Below are 23366 nucleotides of genomic sequence, written 5' to 3' on the forward strand. Positions count from 1 at the left end.
TTCAGGAATGGTAGTGATTCAATTTCAACAAAGTTAATAATTTATTCATATTTTTATATAGTATTATATATGTTATGCATCATTTTCGCTGGATTTTGTATATATTATAATTATTGTTAGTAACTCTAAATTTTTTTACTTAATATACTTTTACTAATCAAATCAAGACACATAGACTTTAATGTATTAATAATAAGAATTTTTTATGCTAAATAATATATATATATATATATATATATAAGATACAAATGTCTTGATTTAGCTAGAAACAAACTACTTTAATATATAACGCTAAGTATATAAATTTTTCCTACTTTTTATGCGTTAGTTTTCATTAAAATTTTGTGTTTTGATACATATATATATATATTGTTAGAAACTTTTTCAAATTATTTATGATTATGACTCATTTAATTTTTAGAGTAAAATATATTCATTTATCTTTAATTTTATTAATATTATTGAACCCACCCAATAATTTTCTAGATATACACTTTAATTTAATCTTAAACTTTTTGAAAATAGTTTGTTATTCTAAAATACTTTTTGTTGATTAAACAGGTGCACCATAGCAATTTCCATCACCTTTTCATTGAATAACGCAGGCAAACGCACCACATAATGATGCACTTTCTACTTTTACCTAATCATTTATGCAGCATAAAAAAATAAGTACAATTTGAAAATTGGTCTATTTAATTTGAGCAAAAGAATTTTTTCGTTGAATAATAATTGGTTGATAATTAACATTGTGTAGACCTCAAATTAGCAGCTACGTATCAAAAAAGATTGTTTGATTTAAGAGATTTATTATTTTCTCATTTTTAAAAACAAATTAGGAGTTATTATATCCTGATCACAATAACTTCAAAAGAATGCATTCATAAAATTATATTTGTTACTTATTTTTCTTTTTTATCATAATCATTTTGTACAAGCACTCATAATGATGTGGTTTTCTCATTATCATGTTGTAGGGAATATTCTTGAAACAATTGGTGCTCTCACAAACCTGAAAATAATAAGCCTAAGTGTTAACAAGTTGTCTGGCCAAATACCAAGAAGTATTGGAAACTTAACTTTGCTTCAAGAATTATATCTCGATCACAATAACTTAGAAGGTACACTTTCAACCAATCATAGTGTATAACTTTTCATCAATTTTATGTTATTTTTGTGTGTTATTTTTGGTCACATGTGTGTCCCTCAATTGCATCCGCATGATGTTGTTTAGAAATATTATTCTATTTACCTCTTTTTTGGGCTAAAAACCAAAGGCGAGCATACAATATTGTTAATGATTATGTGAAGATTTGTATTTCCAACTCCATGTCCTCTAAACAGGTATTCGAATTATCAAAGTATACTTCCTTTTTTCAAATTAACTTCCTTTGAGAAAATTAATATTTGATGCTGGTTATTTTTCAATTATATGTCGGAAATAATAAATTTTTTAATTTGAGTATGGTAAAATAATCAAATGTTCTTTACAATGCTCTTTTAACTATAGCTACATAATTTTTTTCACCTCACATGCTTGTTTTATAGAATTCCTTTGATAGTTACGTTGAAAACACATAAAACTATTCAAACAATTGCTTAGTATGTGTTTGGGTAGCTCATTAATCGATTATGTGAGGGGAAAAAATTGATTTTGCAATTAATTACCCAAACGGCAATTTTTCCAAAAAATGATTTTTTCAAAAAATTGATTTTTCTGCAAAGCTATGGGAAGCAGCTTTTTGCGTTCAGATTACAAAGACATATGGGGACAATTACAAAGAAGGCCTAAAAAATTATAAAAGAGGCATGGAATTTAATAAAAATAAAATCAAACTCTCTCTCTTCTTTTTTGTTTTAGTAAAATTCAAACTTTGAATCTTCAAAAAAGTTACTAGTATAGGTTTTTTGTCAACCACCACTCTCCATTGAACACTTGCTATAAAATTAATTTAAATAAAATATTAATTGGTAGAGAAAAAATAATTTAATTTAATTTAAAATTGATGGTCATTACAAAGATTATTGTAAAGGTCCACACACACACACACAGATTTTGCATCATTTGTTATATTACTACATTTTTTATGTTGTCAAAATTTCTAAATAATGCTTAATATCTTTGTTAGATATAGCTTATATTTGTGATGTCATTAGATATCAACTTGTATATTATCATCTTCAATAGTTATTGTAAAATTGATGTTTGGTATTTAAGAATAAAATCTTTCTCTTTTATAAAATTTATTTGAATTAAGATATATTGAGTTATTTATTTATGTAAATTAAAATTGTTAATATTAATATAATTCAAATTTTTATAGTTAATCAGATATATAATTTAAATAATATATTTTAATTTTTAAATATTATATACAAATTTATCAATAATTTATTTTTGAAAGGCAATGTCATTGATGGTAATTTGTGCTGCTAAAATTGATTCTGAATAAATTATCCAAATATCTTCAATTTTGTTAAAATTAATTTTAAAAAAATAGTATCCAGATATATTGGATTATAATATAATCAATTATGTTTAAAATATATCATTTAATCAATTATTTTCATAATCTATTATACCCAACTGAAATCCAAATAGGCACTTAATATTTTAATCAATTTGCATGTGCCGTTGAGGTTTTGACTGATTATATCCTCACTTGAGACTTGATTGCAATTCTTCCAATATCTTACTTGCTTAATATATGCCATTTTTGGTTATTCTCTTGTATTTGGCACTTATATGCTGAAAAGACTTGAACAAGCCTACATTCTAGAGCCTAAACCTAACCTTTGTCTCGTTCGTTTACTCACTTGTGGGTTCAAAATATGCATATTATGTGTCTGAAATTTTGTTTTTACAATTAAATGATTATACAAAAGTGACCCGTTAATTATTGTTCATTTAAGCGATGATTGTAAGAACATGTCCAAATTAAAGTGTAAATAAGTCTACAATTATTTCGTTTGGAAGCCAATTTTGTGGAAGAATTTTTTTTTTTTTTTAAAAGACAGAGATATGATGTTGATATACAATGAAAATTTTAAGTAATTTCTATTTTTTTGTAAGCATCCTTATAATTTTGATTTTAACTAACATTGAAAACTTAACTATGTTTCCAACAACACATAATGTATTACTATCATATTTTTCATGTATTACTAATATTTTTCAGAAAACTACATTGCTTTTCATAGATTTTGTTCCTTTCATCTTGAATTGTTGAACCATGACATAATAAATATTCTTGAAGATACTGTATACATATGTGAAAATTATATACTAAAGTTATAATCAGTTGATTGGCCTACGTAGGAGATACTCTAAAAAATAATCATCGACAATATATGAAAATTATATACTTAAGTTATAATAAGTTAGTTAGCCTTATGCCAAGAGGCATTGGAAATTTGACAAAACTTCAACTTCTAGGGCTTAATCACAATAACTTAGAAGGTATTATTTCAGTTAATCATAATTTGCAACATCAATATTAAAATATGACATCCCACCTCACTTGTTCCTTTTAAATTGTAAACTAAAAATAAAAAAATGGATATTAAAGAGTTCTAATAGTTTTTCCAATTTTAATTTAAGTCGACATTAGATGCTATCCTTATATATTGTCATTGTTCATAAAATTTTGTTTCCACAAAATCATTATGTATGAGATCAATTAGTTAGTTATTAAACAGATGTTCCCCTACAAAAACTTGGCGGATTAGTTTATTGTGACATTTATTAGTAGCCAGAAGACTGTGATACACATGAATGCGCAAGATATCTCTACAATCCTTTTTACCCACAGTTGTTTTTTATTGGATTTCTTAAATAACTTAAAACCCAACTAAAGTTCCCACGCGTATATTAATGTCTGCTTATGTGTGATTAATGTATATATGAAATTACATGTGATAGCATCTCTTAGAAGCCATCAGTTTTGAAGGATGATTCCTTGAATTTTATTTTAAATAAAATGGTAATCATTCAAGGGTGATGCACAAACTCAAACTAAACAAAAAATGATAATCCAACCCCTCCGTGAAAAGCAACCCTAGCAACTTATATATAGAATTTCTTTTGTAGTTGCGTTAAAACCACGTAAATTTTTTCAAACAATTACTGCACAATATGTTGCTTATAATTTGCATGTGTTGTTAGACTTGGTAAAAAAGATTCACCATGTATGGACGCTCGTAGGATAAATACGCCTTCTTTTTTGTGTCTTTATCACATATGTGGGAAATATTCTCAATAGATATACCTGTGACCAATTCGAATTCAATATCTTTAAGCGTTAATTCATTTGCAATATTATCACTTTTTTGGTATTTCATTGGTTCTATCAGCAGGGCCATGTGTAACAATAGTCCATTCAGGCTGTCATCTTAGCCCTAAAAAATATTTACTTATATCCTATATAATCGGTCAGTCTTTTTCTTATTAAGCATTAATGTTAATTATATATTTTCATTAATAATTTATTACCTACTTTTATCTTAAATAACCAATACTTAATTTTTTACTAAGCATTAACGTTAATTATATCTCTTCATTAAAAATTTATGGCGCATATATTCTACCACAATCACTTTGTCATTTCATCTCTTCTTTTCTCCCAACCAATCATTTCTTGCTCTACCATTATTTTCTTATTAAAAAAAATATAGCTCTTGCTTAGCCGTTTCCATGGGCACGGCTTGATTGATAACTTGATTTTCCATTTGTCATTATGAAGTCTACAAATCCTTTTATTTGTTCATAGGAGTTTTGCATTTCTATTAAAAGAATAAAGAAATCCAATCATAGATTGCCATATATATTAGGTGTGTTTTTTTCCTCCTTTACCCTTTATTTGTGATTGTTTTAATTTTTATAGAATTTGAACTGGTAAAGTAATAATATATTAGACCTCCAAAATAATTTTTCCTTAGGCCCTAAAACTCCTTCAGATGTCCCTGTCTTTGAGTGTTTGATTTTGAAGGTCGTAGAGGACTGAACCAAGATACAATTCCTAATACAATAGCAGGAATTGGATGGCCCAATCTGTTTAGAAAACCATGAATTTTCTTGTGGTTATGTCATCATTAGTTGCTGTTGGTATCAAATATGTCAAAATTAGAGACCTTGGATTGGAATTCTAATTCTATCCAACGATCAATTCCACTTGAGATTGGAAGATTTCAACGTTTAAAGATTTTACGTTTAGCAAGGAATGATATTTCTGGAAAAATACCTCCAGTTATTTCTGGCTTATCCTCGCTCGAGTTGATGTCATACAACTCCTTAATAGGTGTGTCTTTAATAATATCAGATAAATTCATATATTTCTCTAAATCATTTCAAAAATTTAGTACATGTTAGAATGTCTTGGAATAAGCTATTTACAATATCTTATTCAACAATGATTTTGTTGGAGAGGGGAATAGGATATATATATATATATTGATTATGTTGAGAAGGGGGCAATAAATGAATCTACAAATTATATACAATTTTAATTTTTTGTGATATTGGTAACTCCGTCATAATGCCTTCAACACAACATGGTGTATTAACATCATTTAGTATTCTCTGCACTGCCATGAACAACTATTTTGCATGCTTTTTTTAGTTTTTGTCCTTTTCATTTGGGTTCTTGGAGCCACAATAGAAGATATACTTTTTTAATGGTTTTTAAATTTATATGATTTTTTATACAACATTGTTGTCCATGATCATCTCCATAAAGTTATATTGTATTTCTATGATTTTCTCTAATATATACACAAGCACTCATATAAGTGTTTTTATTTGTCATTGCAATAATGCAGGAGACATTCCAAATGAAATTGCCAATCTTACAAATCTTAAAATTATGTACTTGGCTGATAATTTTTATATATTTTTTTAAATTTTATATGTTTTACTTGGATTTTTATATAATCTGAAAATATATCAAAATATTGCTCCACAAGCCTTTATACACTTTTTCATTCTTTAATATTTCTCTATATATGTTATTGAGCATCCTAGACATTTTTTTAATCCTTCAACATTTTCTTGTATCTTTTAGTAATGTTCAACACAAAACAAGCACAAATTTTTCTGTTTTTGAAAAATAGTTATCTACATTCTCCAACAGATATTTTTTGTTTGTTTTTATGCATTGTCAATATAATTATGATTTATCTTTCCAATATGATATGCATCATGTGAAGTAAAATAAAATAATTGTGAAGAACTTTTGTGGATCATCACCGTTCAATCTTAAATTTTTTGAATATATGTAAAGCTCAATAAAATATATATTGAAGGATTAAAGACTATATACATAACCCAAAAAGCTGTCCTTTCCTTTTTTGTCAAATCATTATGTGTTGAAATAAATAAGTATGATATTAAAAAAATTGGTTAGTATTTAATTTGTATGTTATATAGAAAAAATATCTATTTTTATGATCTATTTAATTTTTTTTTCCTGGCTGCATGTGGCTTGTGATATATATTAAGAGTGTGTAACGTTGAATGCATATAGAACTAGAGAAGGAAAAAAAAAAAAAAAATTTGCGAGCCATTGGCATTGGCGTTGCAGGAGGGGATCTACTTCCACGTGTCATGGGTTAGATTTTTATTTTGAAAATGTATACTGTAAACAACAAATTATAAGTATATGACTATTTTTTTTTCATTTTCACATTTTTTTGGTGAATGATTACAAACATCATATTTTTGTAAGAACATTCCAAGAAATATTTTCTAGGAAGAGGAGGATTTTTGAAATTAAATAAAAATGTATAAACTTAAAAGATGACGGCTAGCTGACCATTGGCCTTATAATATATAAAAAATAATTTTTCCAAAAAAATCATAATATATAGTGGATATACGTACCAAAGACAAGACTATGCTCCATCATTTATAGTCAACTTTCCTGTACTTCAATTTCTTAAAAACTACATTTTAATTAATTAACTATATTCAAAACCATATGTCTTTAAGTGTTAACCTTCTTTCGTATTCCAAGTCTCATTGAAAACTTAAATTATGCTTATCTTGATGCGAATAAATTCCAATTTCATTAAATTATGATGTGCTAAGTATTCCGTGTGCGCGTGCATTGCTTTTCATATGCTTTTCTATGCATTACTATGAGCAACATTGCATTTAAACTAGATGCTCACGTGTGTATTACATGGAATCTAAGATTAATTAGTCATACTATCCAATGCTAAATAATGTGCCTTTATATAAATCAAAACTGACAAAGGATCCAGATGCAATGTTTTCATACATCAATGCTAGTAACAATTTTCTAAAAACAATAACAAGTTGCTTCTGACAACTCATAATGCATTACTATCATATTTTTCAAATGGTTTTCTCCACATCATTAGAAACAACTACATTGCTTTTCTCATATTTTGTTTATTTCAAGAATGCAACATTGGTCCCTATAATTTTACCAAGTTCTCTTAATGAACCCTGTACATTTTTCCAACTGTTCATGGTCCCTATAGTTTTCCTATCTATAAATTTAGTCCTTCTATTTTTAAATACATAGAGAGGGATAATAATGTAGCACTAATGGTTTTAAATTATCGGTCATATAACAAACGTTATTTCACTACTCATGAAATAGAGGTTAAGTTTTATTCTGTTCATTTTAACAAATTTTGAACTTGTCTCGTCATCTCTACTTTGGCGTCGTTCACCACATTAAGATATCCTATTTTTTTATCCTGATTTGAAAGCCATTGATTGATTTTTTTTTTTTTAAATGTTCATGTTAAAGTTTATTTTGACTTTGTGTAGTCGACCATAGTTTTATTTTTTTCCAATTGATGTTCGATACTCTGTATTTTGTGATTGTTTTATCTCTTTCTTTCTTATTTTAACATTCAACACAAGATTTAATACTTTAGAGACCATCATTAGTGCCACATAGTCATTCTTCTAGGCATATTTAAAATAGATGGACTAATATTGTAGGGTAGAAAAATTATAAGGACTTAGAGCAACAAAAACAAAGTACATGGGATTAATATATAACAAAACTTGATAAAACTATAAAGGCCAATATATAGGGACCAATTTATCGGTGTTATGCGTTTCCTTGTTTCTTTCATCTGGCGTTTTTGAACCATATCGTCGATAAATATTCTTAAAGAAATTAGTCAAAATTGAAATTTCAAAATTAAGAGCTCTTGACATTATCATCGCGAATACAACCAATGAATATATATATATATATATGCTACTTTATGTTCTGGTACAACATTCATTTCCCCCATTTATTTAATGTTTTTTCAAAAAAAAAAAACGTAAAATAATCAACAACTTAATATTCTGTATATATGTTTGTATCATTTTTTTTAAATGGTTTTCTTTGCATCCTTCGAAATAACTATATTTCAGAATTTTTTTCTTTATCAGATAAAAGGAGATATTTATAATGAAATTTTGGTGTTGTTAGAAAATTATAAAATATGAGCTCAGATGCTAATAAGCTTTCATCAATCATCTTTAATAATATGTGGGAGTTGCCAACTGAAGTTGGTCAACAACCCACAAGTTATAGGATTAATTACCATTGTCGATATGAGAACCTTGTTGGTGACTATTTGTAAGTACCTCTATAAATACTTTTTAAGCCCAAAGGCATGCTTTAACTCTAGTGAACCCCCAGAATCCAACTCACGTAAACTTTTTTTAGACAAAAAAAAAATCTAGAAGTTGAATTTTTTTTTACAGTAAAGGTACAAATTTGGCTACCAACTATTTTTTCAAAAGCACTAGGTAGCCTATACTATCGAGTGATGCAAAATAAATTCTCACCTTTAAAAATGGAGTATCCAGTAGCCTACTATTAATTTCACTCAATGGACATTATGTGGCCACAAATGACACGTGGCACTCCACCTCAACATGTATAAATATGAAAATTTAGCCACAAATTATTTTTCAAGGAGCACTAGGTAGCTTCTATTATAAAAAATAGACCATCCAACACTTTCTCATCAATTTTGATCACACACCATTTATTTTCAGTCTTATGAGACTCACAACACATCAATCTATCCAATTCCTGAAGCTTGATTTTATTACACATGTGAGAACCTTGATTCTAGCTTAATTTAGCCACAAATTACTTCTTCTACTCTGTTAGCATCATCCTTGTGAATATCTTTAGATAATAACTATTTAAACCTCTTTCTATCGAGCTAAGACTAAGAACGAAGGTAAAAAGATTGGAGAGATTGAAGCATTGTGGGTCTTATAAGTATGAAAATAAGTGGTGTTTAGTCAAAATTGATAGGAAAGTGTTTGTGGTCTCTTTTTTATAGTAGAGGCTATCCAATGCTTTTCGAAAAAATAGTTCATGGTGAAATTTGTGCCTTTACACATGCTAATGTAGAGTGCTACATGTCATTTGTAGACCCTACATAATGTCCGTCAAGTAAAATTAATGGCGGACTATTGAATGCTCTGTTTTTGAAAGTTGAAGATTTGTTTCACACCATCTAAGAGTATAGGCTATCTAGTGCTCCTGGAAAAATAGTTAGTGGCCAAATTTGCACTCCCCCCCCCCTTTTTTTTTCTAAATAACAATGACACTAACTTGTAAGGATCATGCCCCCAAATGTATCTCATGGATTTTTAAAGTTTAGAAAAGAACTTGTTCCCTTTAAATTGTAAACTAGAAATAAAAAATGGAAATTACAAAACTGCAATTATTATAGTTTTACCAAATTTAATTTTAATATGACATTAAATGCTGTCATTATATATTGCCACTGTGCATAAATTTTTGTTTATATAAAATCATTTTGTATGAGATTAATTAGTTAGTTCACGTTCATTGTATATATAGTAGGAATTAGAAAAAATGTTCCCTTACAAAAACTAGGAGGATTAGTTTATTGTGACATTTTGGCAGCCACACGGCCGTGATACATGTGAATGCATGAGATATCTCCATAATCCCTTTTACCCATGGTTGTTTTTCTATGGATTTCCAAAATAGATTAAAACCCAACTAAAGCTCCTCACACGTGTTTTAATGTGTACTATTCATCTTTAGAAGCCATGAGTTTTGAAGGATGATTTTAAATAAAATGATAATCCAACCACTAGGTGAAAAGCAACCTAGTGACGTACATGTACTTGTTATAAAAAAGTATTATGTCTCTTTAATTTATAAGACATTTTTAGATAACATCGCACATATCAAACAAGTTCTTTAAATACAGTTTACAATCTCATTTTTTAAGACAAAAATATAAATTGTTAAAAATATCATTCATTTAATACTCCATTTTGTATAAAAATATTAAAGAGAGAGAATATATAGGAAGGGTAGTATTGAAAAAGCACCAGTAATAAAATATTACATTGGTCAAAGTGTATTATATTTTATGACCCCAAATCTGCTTCAAAAATATCTTATAATTAAATTGGGACGGAGGAGTATTTGAATTAAGTAATTTTTTCAGTGAGTTACGTTTACCCTTCTCTCTTTGTCCTTTCGTTTATTCCCCCTTCTCATTGTTGACCTCTTTGCTTAGTCTTCTTCTGCTGTGAGGGGTAGGAGTCAATATCATGGAAAGATTTTAAATTAATTATTTTCTGTTCTACGACTTTTATTATTTTCGGTGCCTTTTTATTTTGATACATTTTAGTTTAGTATTTATAAATGGTAGAATATTGTAACTGATGATAATAATTAATTATATGCAAGCAAATTAATTAATGTCAATGATTTTTATCCTAACTTTTGTTACTCAATTTATTCTAACTTCAATTTTGCAATTTCTAATCCAAAAAACACCTAAAGTCAATCTTATCAAATATTATTTTGATTGCAAACTTGAGGGATTAAGTCACGATAAGTTAAACTTGAGGGACTGAGTTATAACTAAGTTAAAAGTTGAAGGACCAAATTAATGACTAATTGTCCTCATAAAATATTAGATAATGGAAATTTAAAAATTATGATCTTATATACTAAAAATTATAATGTCATATAAGTTTTGTCTTGAATGAGCTTCATCTTATGATCTATCCACTCCCTCCTTTGCGTGAAACACCTAGTTATCTCTCTTATGGTTACACAATACACATAAAATATCATATTTTAGGTCATAAATTAACATATGTTAGGTCATTGTAGAATATCAGGCAGTTGGACTGGGACCGAGACATAAGCCCAAGGAGGATTATTTATCTAAAAATTATTATTATTTGTCCTAGAATCATTCCTTTAATTAAAAAGGATGATAATATTGGAATCTTTTTATTTTTAACAAAATAACAACATAACAGTATTTTGTTAAAATATATGAAAATGATGGAAATATCTTTAAAATGTCTAGGAGTATTTTTTTTTATTGCATTAAGGGATATCACTATAAATTTAGTGATTTGAGTGATTTTTTTAACATTATTTCAACTAGTGATGATGTCACAAGGCATTGTTTGCTTTTAAATTTTTAACTTATGTTAAGTTTTTTGGCTATATCAAAAAGCTTAGAAAATATCATAGTATAAATTTAGTTCAACACCATAATTTATTTTAAATCCCCACTGCACCATTTTTTTTTGTACACAATATTAAAAAAATCATAGTGTAAATGTAGTTTGAAAAAATTAATACAACTAGATTACAAATCTATAGAATATTCTACTTTCAGTATTTAAATGCTATAAAATAGGTGTGACTTAGCAAGATTTAAAATTATTATAATTTTAACTTGGACTCCTTAAAATGAGTCTAAGCCTATGCCAAACAATTTAATCCTTCAACTTGCTTAATAAATTTATGATTCTGTTTCATTTTATCCGAGATACAAATTTAAATAGGAGAATTTGTTGAAAGTTATGTTTTACATAAATATTATATAGACCCTCATGAGAATTTCACATTGGAGAGATAACATCCGAAACATGTTTATATTGAAGTCTGTTAGTGTCAACATCTTGAGAAATTCCATTAAACTAACATTGAATATGTGATTTCACCAACAAAAGTTTAATATGTGGATTTTAATGGCGATTTTTGTTGACAATGAAGGATTTCTGTATATCAAAAGCCAATAATCAAAATTTAAATTTACGAATGACATATACATTTTGACTACAAAATAAGTTTCTAATTGCCATTGTGCTAGTAAAATTCGGTCACTCTTTTCGTAATTTGATTTTTCAGTTTAATATATGACCTGTAACTTTCATTTGCCAACAATTGTTATGTTACAATTTTATTTGAAAGTTGGGGTCCAAGAGCATTCGTTTTAACATTTTCTTTTTTTATTTTTTAATTCTCTTTTATATAAAGTTATTTTAGTTGAAATATTAAATTCATTATTAGAAAGGCCAATATTTGGGGCAAATTTATTAATAAGAGAGCCAAAAGGGTCTCAATTTAGCTTTATAATTTCTGTACAGTATCCTAATTCTAAAATTAAAGAAGAATAAGTCATTAATAAGTTATGTTGGAATATTAGGATATTGAGTGACTAGAGTTAATGACTTAGTTTTTGATGACCTAAAATACTTAAATCTGGACCAGATTATGGTGCTCATCATGTGCTCCCATGAAAATTAGATGAGGGGTGGGAGGATGGGAACAGTGGAGGGAGGCAGTGGGAGCAGAGTTGTCACGTTTTCCAAAGCTAAAAAATATGGCTTTCCAAAATAATTTATGTTCACCAAAAATTATTTTGATTATAAAATATTTTACCGTACAGATATATGCAGATCAATTCAACAACTGAAAAATACTATAATAAAATTTTTGTTTGAATGAATTACATAGGATGCAGAAGAAAAACGTTTTATGCCTTCCTTCAACAGACAAAAAACAAGGGCCAAGTTTTAAAACACGTTAACTTTCCTTCAAGATTTACGTCTTGATCATAATAGTTTACAAGGTAATTTTACTTCAATTTATGATGTTCTAGCTATATTTTATTCTTTTTTAGATTGTTTTCTCATATTCCATTAAAAACAGTGTATTTTCTCTTCCAATTTTCCATTTGTTTAGAAGTTTGAGTGTGTGTAAAATTTTCTTGTCCAACAATTCTTTATGCATAAAAATAAGTATTTAGTTATCTTTAGTTTTAGGGATGCCAGTTAGGAGGTCTTGTGGAGCATTTTGTTCGTTTGGAACAGAGAAAGCTCAACTTGGAGTGTGGGAAAGAGAATTTGCCACCAAATGTTGTTCTATAATCTCATGAATAACATTGCCTGTCTGGTCAAAATAAAATTAATTAATATTTCAGAGTTGAATGTACTTATTGGGTGATAGTGTTAATATCAACATCAACATTAGCATATGAAGTCTCTATCTCACTTGTTCCCTTTAAATGGTAAATAAGGATTAAAAATTGGTATAGAACTTTATTCCTTTAATTTTACCAATTTTGATTTTGATATGGCAATAAATGCTATCATTATATATGAGTGTAGTGCATAAAAACTTTGTTTCTATATAATGATTTTGTATGAGATTAATTCTTTAGTTCACGTTTCATTCTATATACATTTATTGAAGAGGTTCAGCACAAATGCAGAGTGTTACAACCACACTTTTTCTCTTTTCGCAAAGTTTAATGGACATCATCACAATAAATTTTCTGATAACTGATATACTAGTTATTACGTTATGAATTCATGATTTTAGTTATTGTTAATTTTGATGACGTTGGTGGTTTGGATGTCTTCTCTTCTGGAGCATCTAAGTTCACTGTTCTTCAAATTATGATGTTCTAGCTAGAAACTTCCCTTTTTAGATTATTTTCTTAGAATTACAATGAACAAGATGCATTATATGTTTCTTTTTAACACTTAGTTTTATAAAAGATTGTGTATTCGTGAATTTCTTATTTCAGTAATTTTTTATGCATAAAAATAAGTCTTCAGTTATATTCTATTGTAGTGATGTTAGTTAGGGGACGCCTCTTCTTGTTTTGGGATCCAATTTTCTGGATTCTGAAAAAATAGAAATTATTTGTTGGTTTATAGAATCTTTTTCTTTGATACAAACGTCCATATAATTTTAACTTGGACTCCTTAAAATGAGTCCAAACCAATGCCCTACAAGTCAACTCCTCAACTAGTTTACCAAATATATGATTATGATTTGTTATATGGTCAATATAAATTTATATAGGTGAATTTGTTGAAATTTATGCTTTACATAATTATTATATAGACCCTCATTAGAATTTCATATTGGAGATAATATCCAGAAATGTGTTTATGACAAATTTGCAACTACATATTTGTGGCCCAAGAGCATTATAAAGTTTTCTCTTTTTATTTTGCAACTTCAGCCTTTTTTAGTTAAAATATTAAATTTATTATTATCAGCAAATGCCAATATTGGAGGCAAACTCATTAATGAGAGAGTCAAAGGTCGCAAATTGGCTTTTATACTTCCTGTACACTATCTTAATTCTGAAATTGAGGAACCATATGTTATCAATTGTTTTAAAAGTTATCTTATTGGTTTCCTTCCCTCGTTTCCAACTTCAAGAGTTATATTTTGATGGATTACACTGGATTTAATGGATCTTTTATATCCGTAACATTGTAGGAGGTATTCCTGAACAGATTGGTAATCTTAAAAGTCTGAAAATTCTATATTTAGACACCAATCAATTTTCTGGCCACTTACCATCAACTATCTTTAATCTATCTGAACTGCAAGTGATTGATTTAAGTTGGAACAATTTGTCGGGAGCCATTCCCTCAAATATATGTCATGGCCTTCCAAATTTACAAGCTTTGCTTCTTCAAGCCAACAAATTATTTGGAGCTATGCCATATGGTTGGACACAATGCAAGCAGCTCAAAACGTTAGAGTTAGAAGTCAACTTCTTTACAGGTATATGCTACCCACTATGCAAAATCTCTAAATTCAATTTTATCAAATATATTTTGATTGCACTTTTATGCATTGGACATTGGTGTTGATCAAAACCATAAAACAATTGGACTTCCATAATTTTTATTTAAACAAAAATCCTTCTCAACAAATTAAGTTATATTTATAAAAAATAAACCACTTAGGAGCCCATATCAAACATATTTTTGAAAGAAACATAAAGTAAAATAAAAATTGGGTATTTTTTTTATTAAATATAAATTCTGCTTTTTTCTTAGAAAGGCTTTTATCAGGCTTCAAAATCTAGCAGCCTGTATGTATGTATGCATGTATACACAAACATACACACACATAAAATTAAGACCCTATTGGATCAATTTCGACATATCAACGTTGTGCTTCAAATATTGGTATTTATATTCATTAATGTTTCTAAAAGTGCAATCAAACCATAATATGCCTTCAGATCCCAAAACTATAGTTTGGTAGTTGACTATGGTTCTCATAATGTGAGGGAACATGTTAGCAATTTGCTTATTTTCTTCCTTCTTGCACATGGGTCGTCGCTTGGAGTTTGAAAAGTATCTCGCATGTATTAACAATTTGATAAATTATTTCTAATTGCTACTATTATTTTTTCATTCTTTATTTCCATTTTACTCTTTCATACAAATATTTTCTTTATTTTGTGAAAACAATTATTATAAGAATATTTTATTTTTTTTGTCTTTACACAAATTTCTTATATTTTAAGAGAGTGGATTAGGAAAAAAAAAAGTTTCAAGTGAGTCTATATTCTTTCTCTTGGGCCGTTTGTTTAATATTAAAAGATAAATAATTTTTAGATAGTTTAGATATTTATAAAAATAGATTTATCTTCAAAAGATTTTATAAAAATCATTTATTATTTTATGTTTGGTTACAATAATGAAAAATAGTAGTTATTTAGTTATTTATAGATTTTATAACGTCTTTGTGGATCCCTATTTATGACAAATAATTTATCATCTGTTATTTTAAAATTTACAATATCTTCATATATCTCCACATTTTTAGGTCATTTTCTCTAAGCTACCGTGTCATATTATTTTAAGAAGCTATCCAAAGAAATTTTTCAAAATAATTAGAAATATAATTTTTTTGTTTCAGATTGTAATTATTTTTAAAATTTTAAATAAGCATTATAAAATTTCAAAAAATATTTTTGTCAAAAAAAAGTGATTTTTTATGAAAAAGAGCTTAAGAGCCCATTTCTTTAGCTTATTTTATGAAAAATCATTTATTATCTGAAAAAAATTCTATTTTATGATTTTTTTGTGATATTTGTTTAAAATTTTGAAAATTATTAGAATAAAAAAGCATATTTATTATTATTTTAAAAATATACTTTAATATCTTCTAAAATAATATGATATTGTAGATGATAGAGAATGCTTTAAAAATGCTAGATATACGAAGATATCCTAAAATTTTAAAAAAATTAAATAATAAAATATTTTTTAAAACAAAAGTCAAGAAAAAATCATAAAATTTAAAAATAACTGACTAATAATTACTTTTTATTATTGTAACCAAACATAAAATAATTTTTTTATACAATCTCTATAAAATAAATTTCTTATAAAATCTCTAAACTAACTAAAAATCACTTATTTTGAATCTTAAACATATGGGCCCTAAATAAATTGGGCTTTAATGTCATTTTGTTTGGAGAACAACTCCATATCTTGAAAATAAATTAAATTAAATGAAGTAATAACTAAGTGATAGGACTCTCGTAACTTAAATAAGTAGTTAGAGGTTTGAATCCCAACTCTGGTGTATGTAGCAACATACTTACCAGAGGTCTACCATTTATCCTTATTATCTTGGGAGAGATAAATTTGCCATCAGCAGGGCCTTCTCTTTGTGTTATAAAATTAAAAAGAAATAAAGAGAGGGAGAGTGGAGGAGAGAGACTTATCTTTTTTTTTTATATTTATGTAAATGAAATTAATTTTCTAACTAACAAACTAATTATATTATATTCATAAAAAAATAAAAACAAATAAATAGCCTTAAGAAACTTGTTTTAAGAAAAATAACAAATTAAATAAGCAAATGCTTAATACCCCACGAGTTACTACCTACTTTAAATGATTTTTATATGCATCATTTTACATAAATATATTGAATTTTTCATTTTTATTTTCATTTTCCATTTGTGTTCTTTTACTATATTGTTGGAGATATTCCTAAAAACATCTGCGGAGATCATGGAAATTTTAAAATTAGGATCTTCGATACTAAAAATTATGTTGCCATATAGTATGTTGTTTCATGCTACGATCTCTCCCAATCTCACCGCTGCATTAACACTTGATTAGTTTAGCTGACAACTAGGTCTTTTTCTCACACAATGTACATCATCATCATCATCGAGCATCACTTTTGATACCATATGTCATGCCATAAGAGAATATTGGGACGTTGGACTTGCGCTGAGACATAAGCCCAATGAGAATTATTTTTCTGATAATAATTATTTTTTTTCTTCTAGAATCATTCCATTAGTTAAAAATGATAAAACTGGAGTCTTTGGATTTCTAACAAGGTGAACAACGTAATAACATTTTTAAAGTGTGGCAAAATATTGGAAATATTTTATATGAGAATATGAGGAAGTATGTTATTATCGTTGCGCTAAAGGCTATCACTATAGATTTATATTTGCGAGTAAAAAGATTTTTCAAATAATGTCTTCTGCAATGGATTAATTCTTTAACTGTTGTTGATAACTAGTGGTAGTTAGAACATGTTATAGTAGCTCTTTGCTCAAGAAAGCCAGCTTTACCCCGGGGGGGGGGATCTCAGAAAGAGCAATCGTGCGGTAATGATGTTGAAGCATTATCAATCAACGTTGGAGTGTGCTTCAATGGAATTAGACAATTTGAGTTTTAACTAATGTGTCCCTTATGTGTCAATCTTCTTTCAGGCCGTATACCCAAAAGCATCACAAACTTGACTATGCTTCAACAGTTAACTATGCATTCCAATAACTTGAAAGGTATTCATCCAACAAATCATAGCATTATGTTGTTTTGTTTATTTATCTGTTGCTAAATTACAAGAAATGTTGCAAATAAAATTGGTGATCTTACAAACCTAAACTTTGAAGATATGTTTTAATAGTTTAATAAATTAGATATAATTAATTTTTTTAGTTTAAATTTGTTTGTTAACACTAAAAATATATTCATAAGAGATTGTGATAGTTGAAATTGAAAATTAAAAATTATTAAATATAATAAGTTTTCTCAATTTTACCCATTAAATGGTATGCAATGGATGCACCTTTAAGACATCAAAAACTAGAGAGTATGATTGTATTTTTATATTTAGATTCAAATGTTCAACTTTTTCAATGATATGAATAAATAAAAATTCTTTATCTTTTTTAACAGAATTATTATTAATAACTTGAATTATATTTATAAAATTAATTTAAAGGATCTATGAAAAAAAAAATGCCCATCTTGTTATAATATATGAACAGAAAGGAAGAATCAAGATGTAAAGCATGATTAACCTGGCATAAAAAGGAGTATCAACAATCATACATCTCATTAGTTATATATTTGTCTTATTCACTATTTTTAGTATTCACTTTAGATAACTTCAGTAAGACTAATCTTTTTTTTAATACAGGTTTAATACCTATGGAAATAGGCAATCTTCATAAGCTTGAGGCATTAGACTTGTCACATAACAAGTTGAACGGTTCTATTCCATTGAACATTTTTAACATTTCAACTTTGAAATTCTTAGATCTTGAAAGCAACTTATAACTGGCAATCTTCCATCAAATTTTGGAAATCTCACTAGTTTCTTTGAACTATCCTTGGGAGAAAACATTTTGACAGGATCAATTCCAAAAGCAATTGGTGGCTTATTAGATCTTCAATATTTGAATCTTAAAGGCAATGAGCTACATGGCCTAATCATTGATGAGATTTGTGAAATCACAAAGCTTGCCTACTTATCTTTAAGTAGAAACAAGTTTTCTGGAGGAATGCCCCCTTGTTTAGCAAACAATACCTCTTTACGAGACCTTTACTTGGACTCTAATAAATTAATTTCAGAAATACCCCCTTCCTTTTGGAATTTGAAGGATATATTGAGGGTAAACTTACCTTTCAATATTTTAGTTGGAAATGTATCATTAAGGATTGGAAACTTAAATGCTCTTGTATTATTGGATTTGTCAAGAAATCATATTTCAGGCTTTATTCCAACAACTTTGGGTGGCTGAATAATTGCAAGATCTATCCCTAGCACATAACAATTTGCAAGGAAATATTCCTGAATCATTCGGAAATATGTTGAGCTTAGTAAAATTGGACCTTTCTGAGAATAATTTGTCTGGGAAGATTCCTAAATCTCTAGAGTTACTTATGTTCTTAAGTATGTCAATCTCTCTTATAACAAACTCCAAGGAGAGATTCCAAGTGGAGGAGTTTTTAAAAATTTGACTCTCAATCTTTTATGATGAATCAAGCTCTTTGTGGCAAGCCACAACTCGAAGTGCCTCCTTGCAAAAGAGAAACAAAAAAAAGATCAATGACAATATTGCTTTTTTTGAAATGCATATTACCCATAGTTGTGTCAATAATTTTGATTGTCTCAGGCATTATCCTTTTAAGGCATAAACGACAACAAAATTCAAGGGGTCTAGTCAAAATTGATTTATCAATTTTAGGACTGCCCAAAAGGATTTCTTATTTTGAAATCCAAGAAGCAACCAATGGATTTGATGAGAGTAACATACTTGGAAGGGGTAGTTATGGTTCTGTGTTCAAAGGAAAACTTTCCAGTGAAATGATCATTGCAGTTAAGATCTTCAAATTTGATTCACATGTAATGTTAAGGAGCTTTGAAAAAGAATGTGACATATTGCGTAATGCTCGCCATCGCAATTTGGTGAAGGTTATAAGCTGTTTTCCAATGTTGATTTCAAATCTCTAGTGATGGAATTCATGCCCAATGGGAGCCTTGAAAAATGGTTATATTCTCACAACTATTTTTTAGGTTTTCTTCAAAGGTTGAACATAATGATAAATGTAGCAACTGCTTTGGAATATCTTCATCATGACTTATAACACCAATTGTTCATTGTGATTTGAAGCCGAGCAACATTTTATTGGATAATGAAATGGTTGCTCATGTTAGTGACTTTGGAATTTCCAAACTTTTAGACAAAGAGGAATCTAAGACAAACACAGAGACAGTACCTACTATTGGCTATGTGGCACCTGGTAATTATTTAGTGTCTCAATTTTTTCTTCTTCTTTTGCATTCTAACAACTTATATCTTTAACATATTATAATCATAAAAGCTTATTACATATATTGTTACTAATTATTTAGATTAGCAATATTATATTAAATTAGTGCATGGAAATTAATTAATATTTATGATAAATAATACATGACTTCTTAATAAACATATTAATGTTATTGATTTGATTCAATTATTAAATATGTAATTTAATTGATAAATTACAATTTATCAAAGTTATCTATGCCTAAAACTTGGTCCCTTAATTCTTCTATATAGAGAAATGTTCAGGATATTTCCTTCTAATTTGTTCATGAGATAGGCTCTTCTATTCAAATAGAAATTGAAAGAGCTATTTTATGAATTTAGCAATCATTGAATGTGGTTTCATTTGATCATTGTATATGTATATAAAATTTTTTAACTAATTAATATTAGAACCTTAAGATGAATGTGTATTTTGAAATGTGTGTGCATGCATCTATTCTTGGATATAGGGGCTAGGGGTGGTGTGTCTTTGTTTCTTCTACATAAAATTCTTTGGCTTCTGATCATAAAATTTTCCTATCTATCTTGAGGGCTAATAAAAATATACATGTAAAAAATTCAAAGACTACTACTAGGCAGCACAACATAACTTATTTCTCAGTTCTTTGTTATCGCATCTACTCTAAATGTCTAAATGAATAGTCTTGTTCAGTTATTAGTTTTATTTTATTACTTGAATTCAATTATATGCAGAGTATGGATATTTTGGAGTTGTTTCAACAAAAGTAGATGTGTATAGTTATGGAATTATGCTATTAGAGGTGTTTACAAGAAAAAGGCCCACAGAAGATATGTTTGTTGAAGGATTGAACTTGAAGAGCTGGGTAAGTGAGTCAATGCCACATGCAATAATTCAAGTCATAGATTCCAATTTATTAGAAGGAGATGAACATCATATAAAAATATATTGACATCTGCATCCTTTGTTTTTAAATTGGCCTTGAATTGTTGCACCTATCTTCCAGAAGCACGTGGCAATATGATTGATGTTGTAGTATCATTGAATAAGATCAAGGGTATGTTTTTGCATAGGCAAGCAGCATCATGTCTAAATTAGCAATAAGTTTCTTATAATTTGTGTGGTTAATTGTTCTCCATTTTTTGATTATCTACTTTTAGAACATGTTGGACCCATTATTTGTTTATATATATATGTGTGTGTGTTCTTATTTTTACCCAAATATAAAAGTATAAAGCACCTAGTTGCTTTACTTCTTTCCCCTTTCCGTAAACATTGCATATAGTTTCTCAAATTTCTTCTTCCCATAACTATTTTCTTCCTTAAAATAATAAAAAAAAAAAGCACGGGATATATAATAGCGTACAACTTTTATCACGAGTTGGAGAGTGATCATTTAAACATTATATAGTGCCAATGAAACTCTATTTCCTTGTACACTTTTGCAATATTATATTGTAATAAGCTTAAATCCAAAACCATCTGTTTATGCTATATATTCTTAGTTATTAAACAAAAAACTTTAATTTGCCATAATCTTTTATTCATCACATTACGTAGTGTCCAATAGTATATGTACTCTGTCATGATCACCCTTCTCAATCAATAAAATTAACATAGAACGCAGGGGAAGAACAGGGAAAATATCATTGTATTAGCCTCCTCAAAGATAATGAAATTAACAGCCATAATTATTCAGTCTCATAGCACATTACAACTTCAAATAAATCAACAAGCATAATAGTAAATTTCACAAAATTTTTTTGATCTCTTTCTCACTACCTTTTCCCTGCCTTGTGTTCTCATTCCCATGGCCTAAGTGATTTCCATCCATTCAAGCCCATTTGGTAAAGCTTTCGGCCCATGATATCCATTAGTCTCCTTCATGACATACTTTTGAGTATATAGGTGGATTCATGCTAAGTTAAAAAATATGAATAAAATAAAAATGGAACAGTGAAAAATGTGAATAATTATCAATAATCCTTTGTTTTTCCTACCAAGCAAAGTAAACATAATTTGTGAAGACACATCATGAAGAAACATGATATAGAAGTTTTATACATGTTTTTGACCATCCTCCACTTTGCTATTGTGAGGTGGTGAATGATGAAAGGGTGAATTGATTTGTTTGGGATGTGGCTATGTTCTCTTGTGTTTACTCTTGATTGTATTGTTCTTGTAGTTTAATTATTTGTAGTTATATCCTTCTTTATTAAAAAAAGAAAAGTTTCATACATGTGAAGTTATTTCACTCCATTTCTCACAACAAGAGCAAACAAGGTCATGCAGACAGAGATAAATAAAAACAAATAAAAGTTACAATATTGTCATGTGAAGTATAAACCCATAATAGTGGCTAGAGCACCATTATCATCCGTCCTTGAACACCACAAGATCAATTCTTGAGATTGAGATAGTGTTTGGGAGTTTTTTTGGGGAAGCTCTTGTGAAGTGATATAAAAGGAATACATGAAAAAATCCCTCCGTATCTCTCAAGCACCCATTTTTGAACGGCACAAAAAATCAAAATTCAATTAGCAATATATATATATATATATATGGGCATACATGGCACGCTAGTTACTAAAGTTAATGACACGTAGTTACCAAAGTCATGGAAAATGGAGTGAATTATTGTTTGGTAATGAAGCGTCAAGAAACAAGCTAGTTCCTTTTTCTTTTATTTTTTTAATTAGGCAAATCAATCTAGGGCTAGTTTGGTCCAGCTTTTTTTCATAAAAAGATAAAAAATCTTTTAGAAAAAATCATTTTTTATTTTTATGATACTGTTTAAGCTTTTAAAAATAATATAATCTAAAAAATAGATTTCTAATTATTTTTTAGAAATGACACTGAATAGCTTTTGAACATAATTTGATGGGTAGATGAGAGAAAATGCCATAAAAATGCAGAGATATAAAACTTTAAAATAATTAAATAAAAAAATATTTTTATAAAGCATAAATCCATAAAGATACCATAAAATCTAAAAATAACTAACTAATAATTATTTTTTATTACTGTAACGAAACATAAAATAGATTTTTTTTTGTAAAATCTCTATAAAATAGGGCCCATTTGTTTTAGCTGATTCCATGAAAATCACTTAATTTTTTGAAAAAATATATATTTTGTGAATTTTTATAATTGTTTCAACTTTTGAAAA

General features: G+C 27.9%; 1 protein-coding gene across 1 annotated transcript in view; it reads left to right on the top strand.

Moving 5' to 3' along the window:
* Positions 1-23366, top strand: part of LOC129314033 (LRR receptor-like serine/threonine-protein kinase EFR) — a 29878-nt gene that overhangs the window by 1189 nt on the left and 5323 nt on the right. Inside the window, exons 2-7 of the mRNA XM_054957414.1 lie at positions 978-1121; positions 14583-14873; positions 17848-17919; positions 19540-19838; positions 20038-20167; positions 20932-21062. Coding sequence (XP_054813389.1) covers positions 978-1121; positions 14583-14873; positions 17848-17919; positions 19540-19838; positions 20038-20167; positions 20932-21062 — 1067 coding nt within the window. The remainder of the gene's footprint in view (positions 1-977; positions 1122-14582; positions 14874-17847; positions 17920-19539; positions 19839-20037; positions 20168-20931; positions 21063-23366) is intronic.

The sequence above is a fragment of the Prosopis cineraria genome, unplaced genomic scaffold, assembly GCF_029017545.1.
Source record: "Prosopis cineraria cultivar Desert tree isolate PC_DT_omini unplaced genomic scaffold, ASM2901754v1 PC6, whole genome shotgun sequence".
NCBI lineage: Eukaryota > Viridiplantae > Streptophyta > Magnoliopsida > Fabales > Fabaceae > Prosopis > Prosopis cineraria.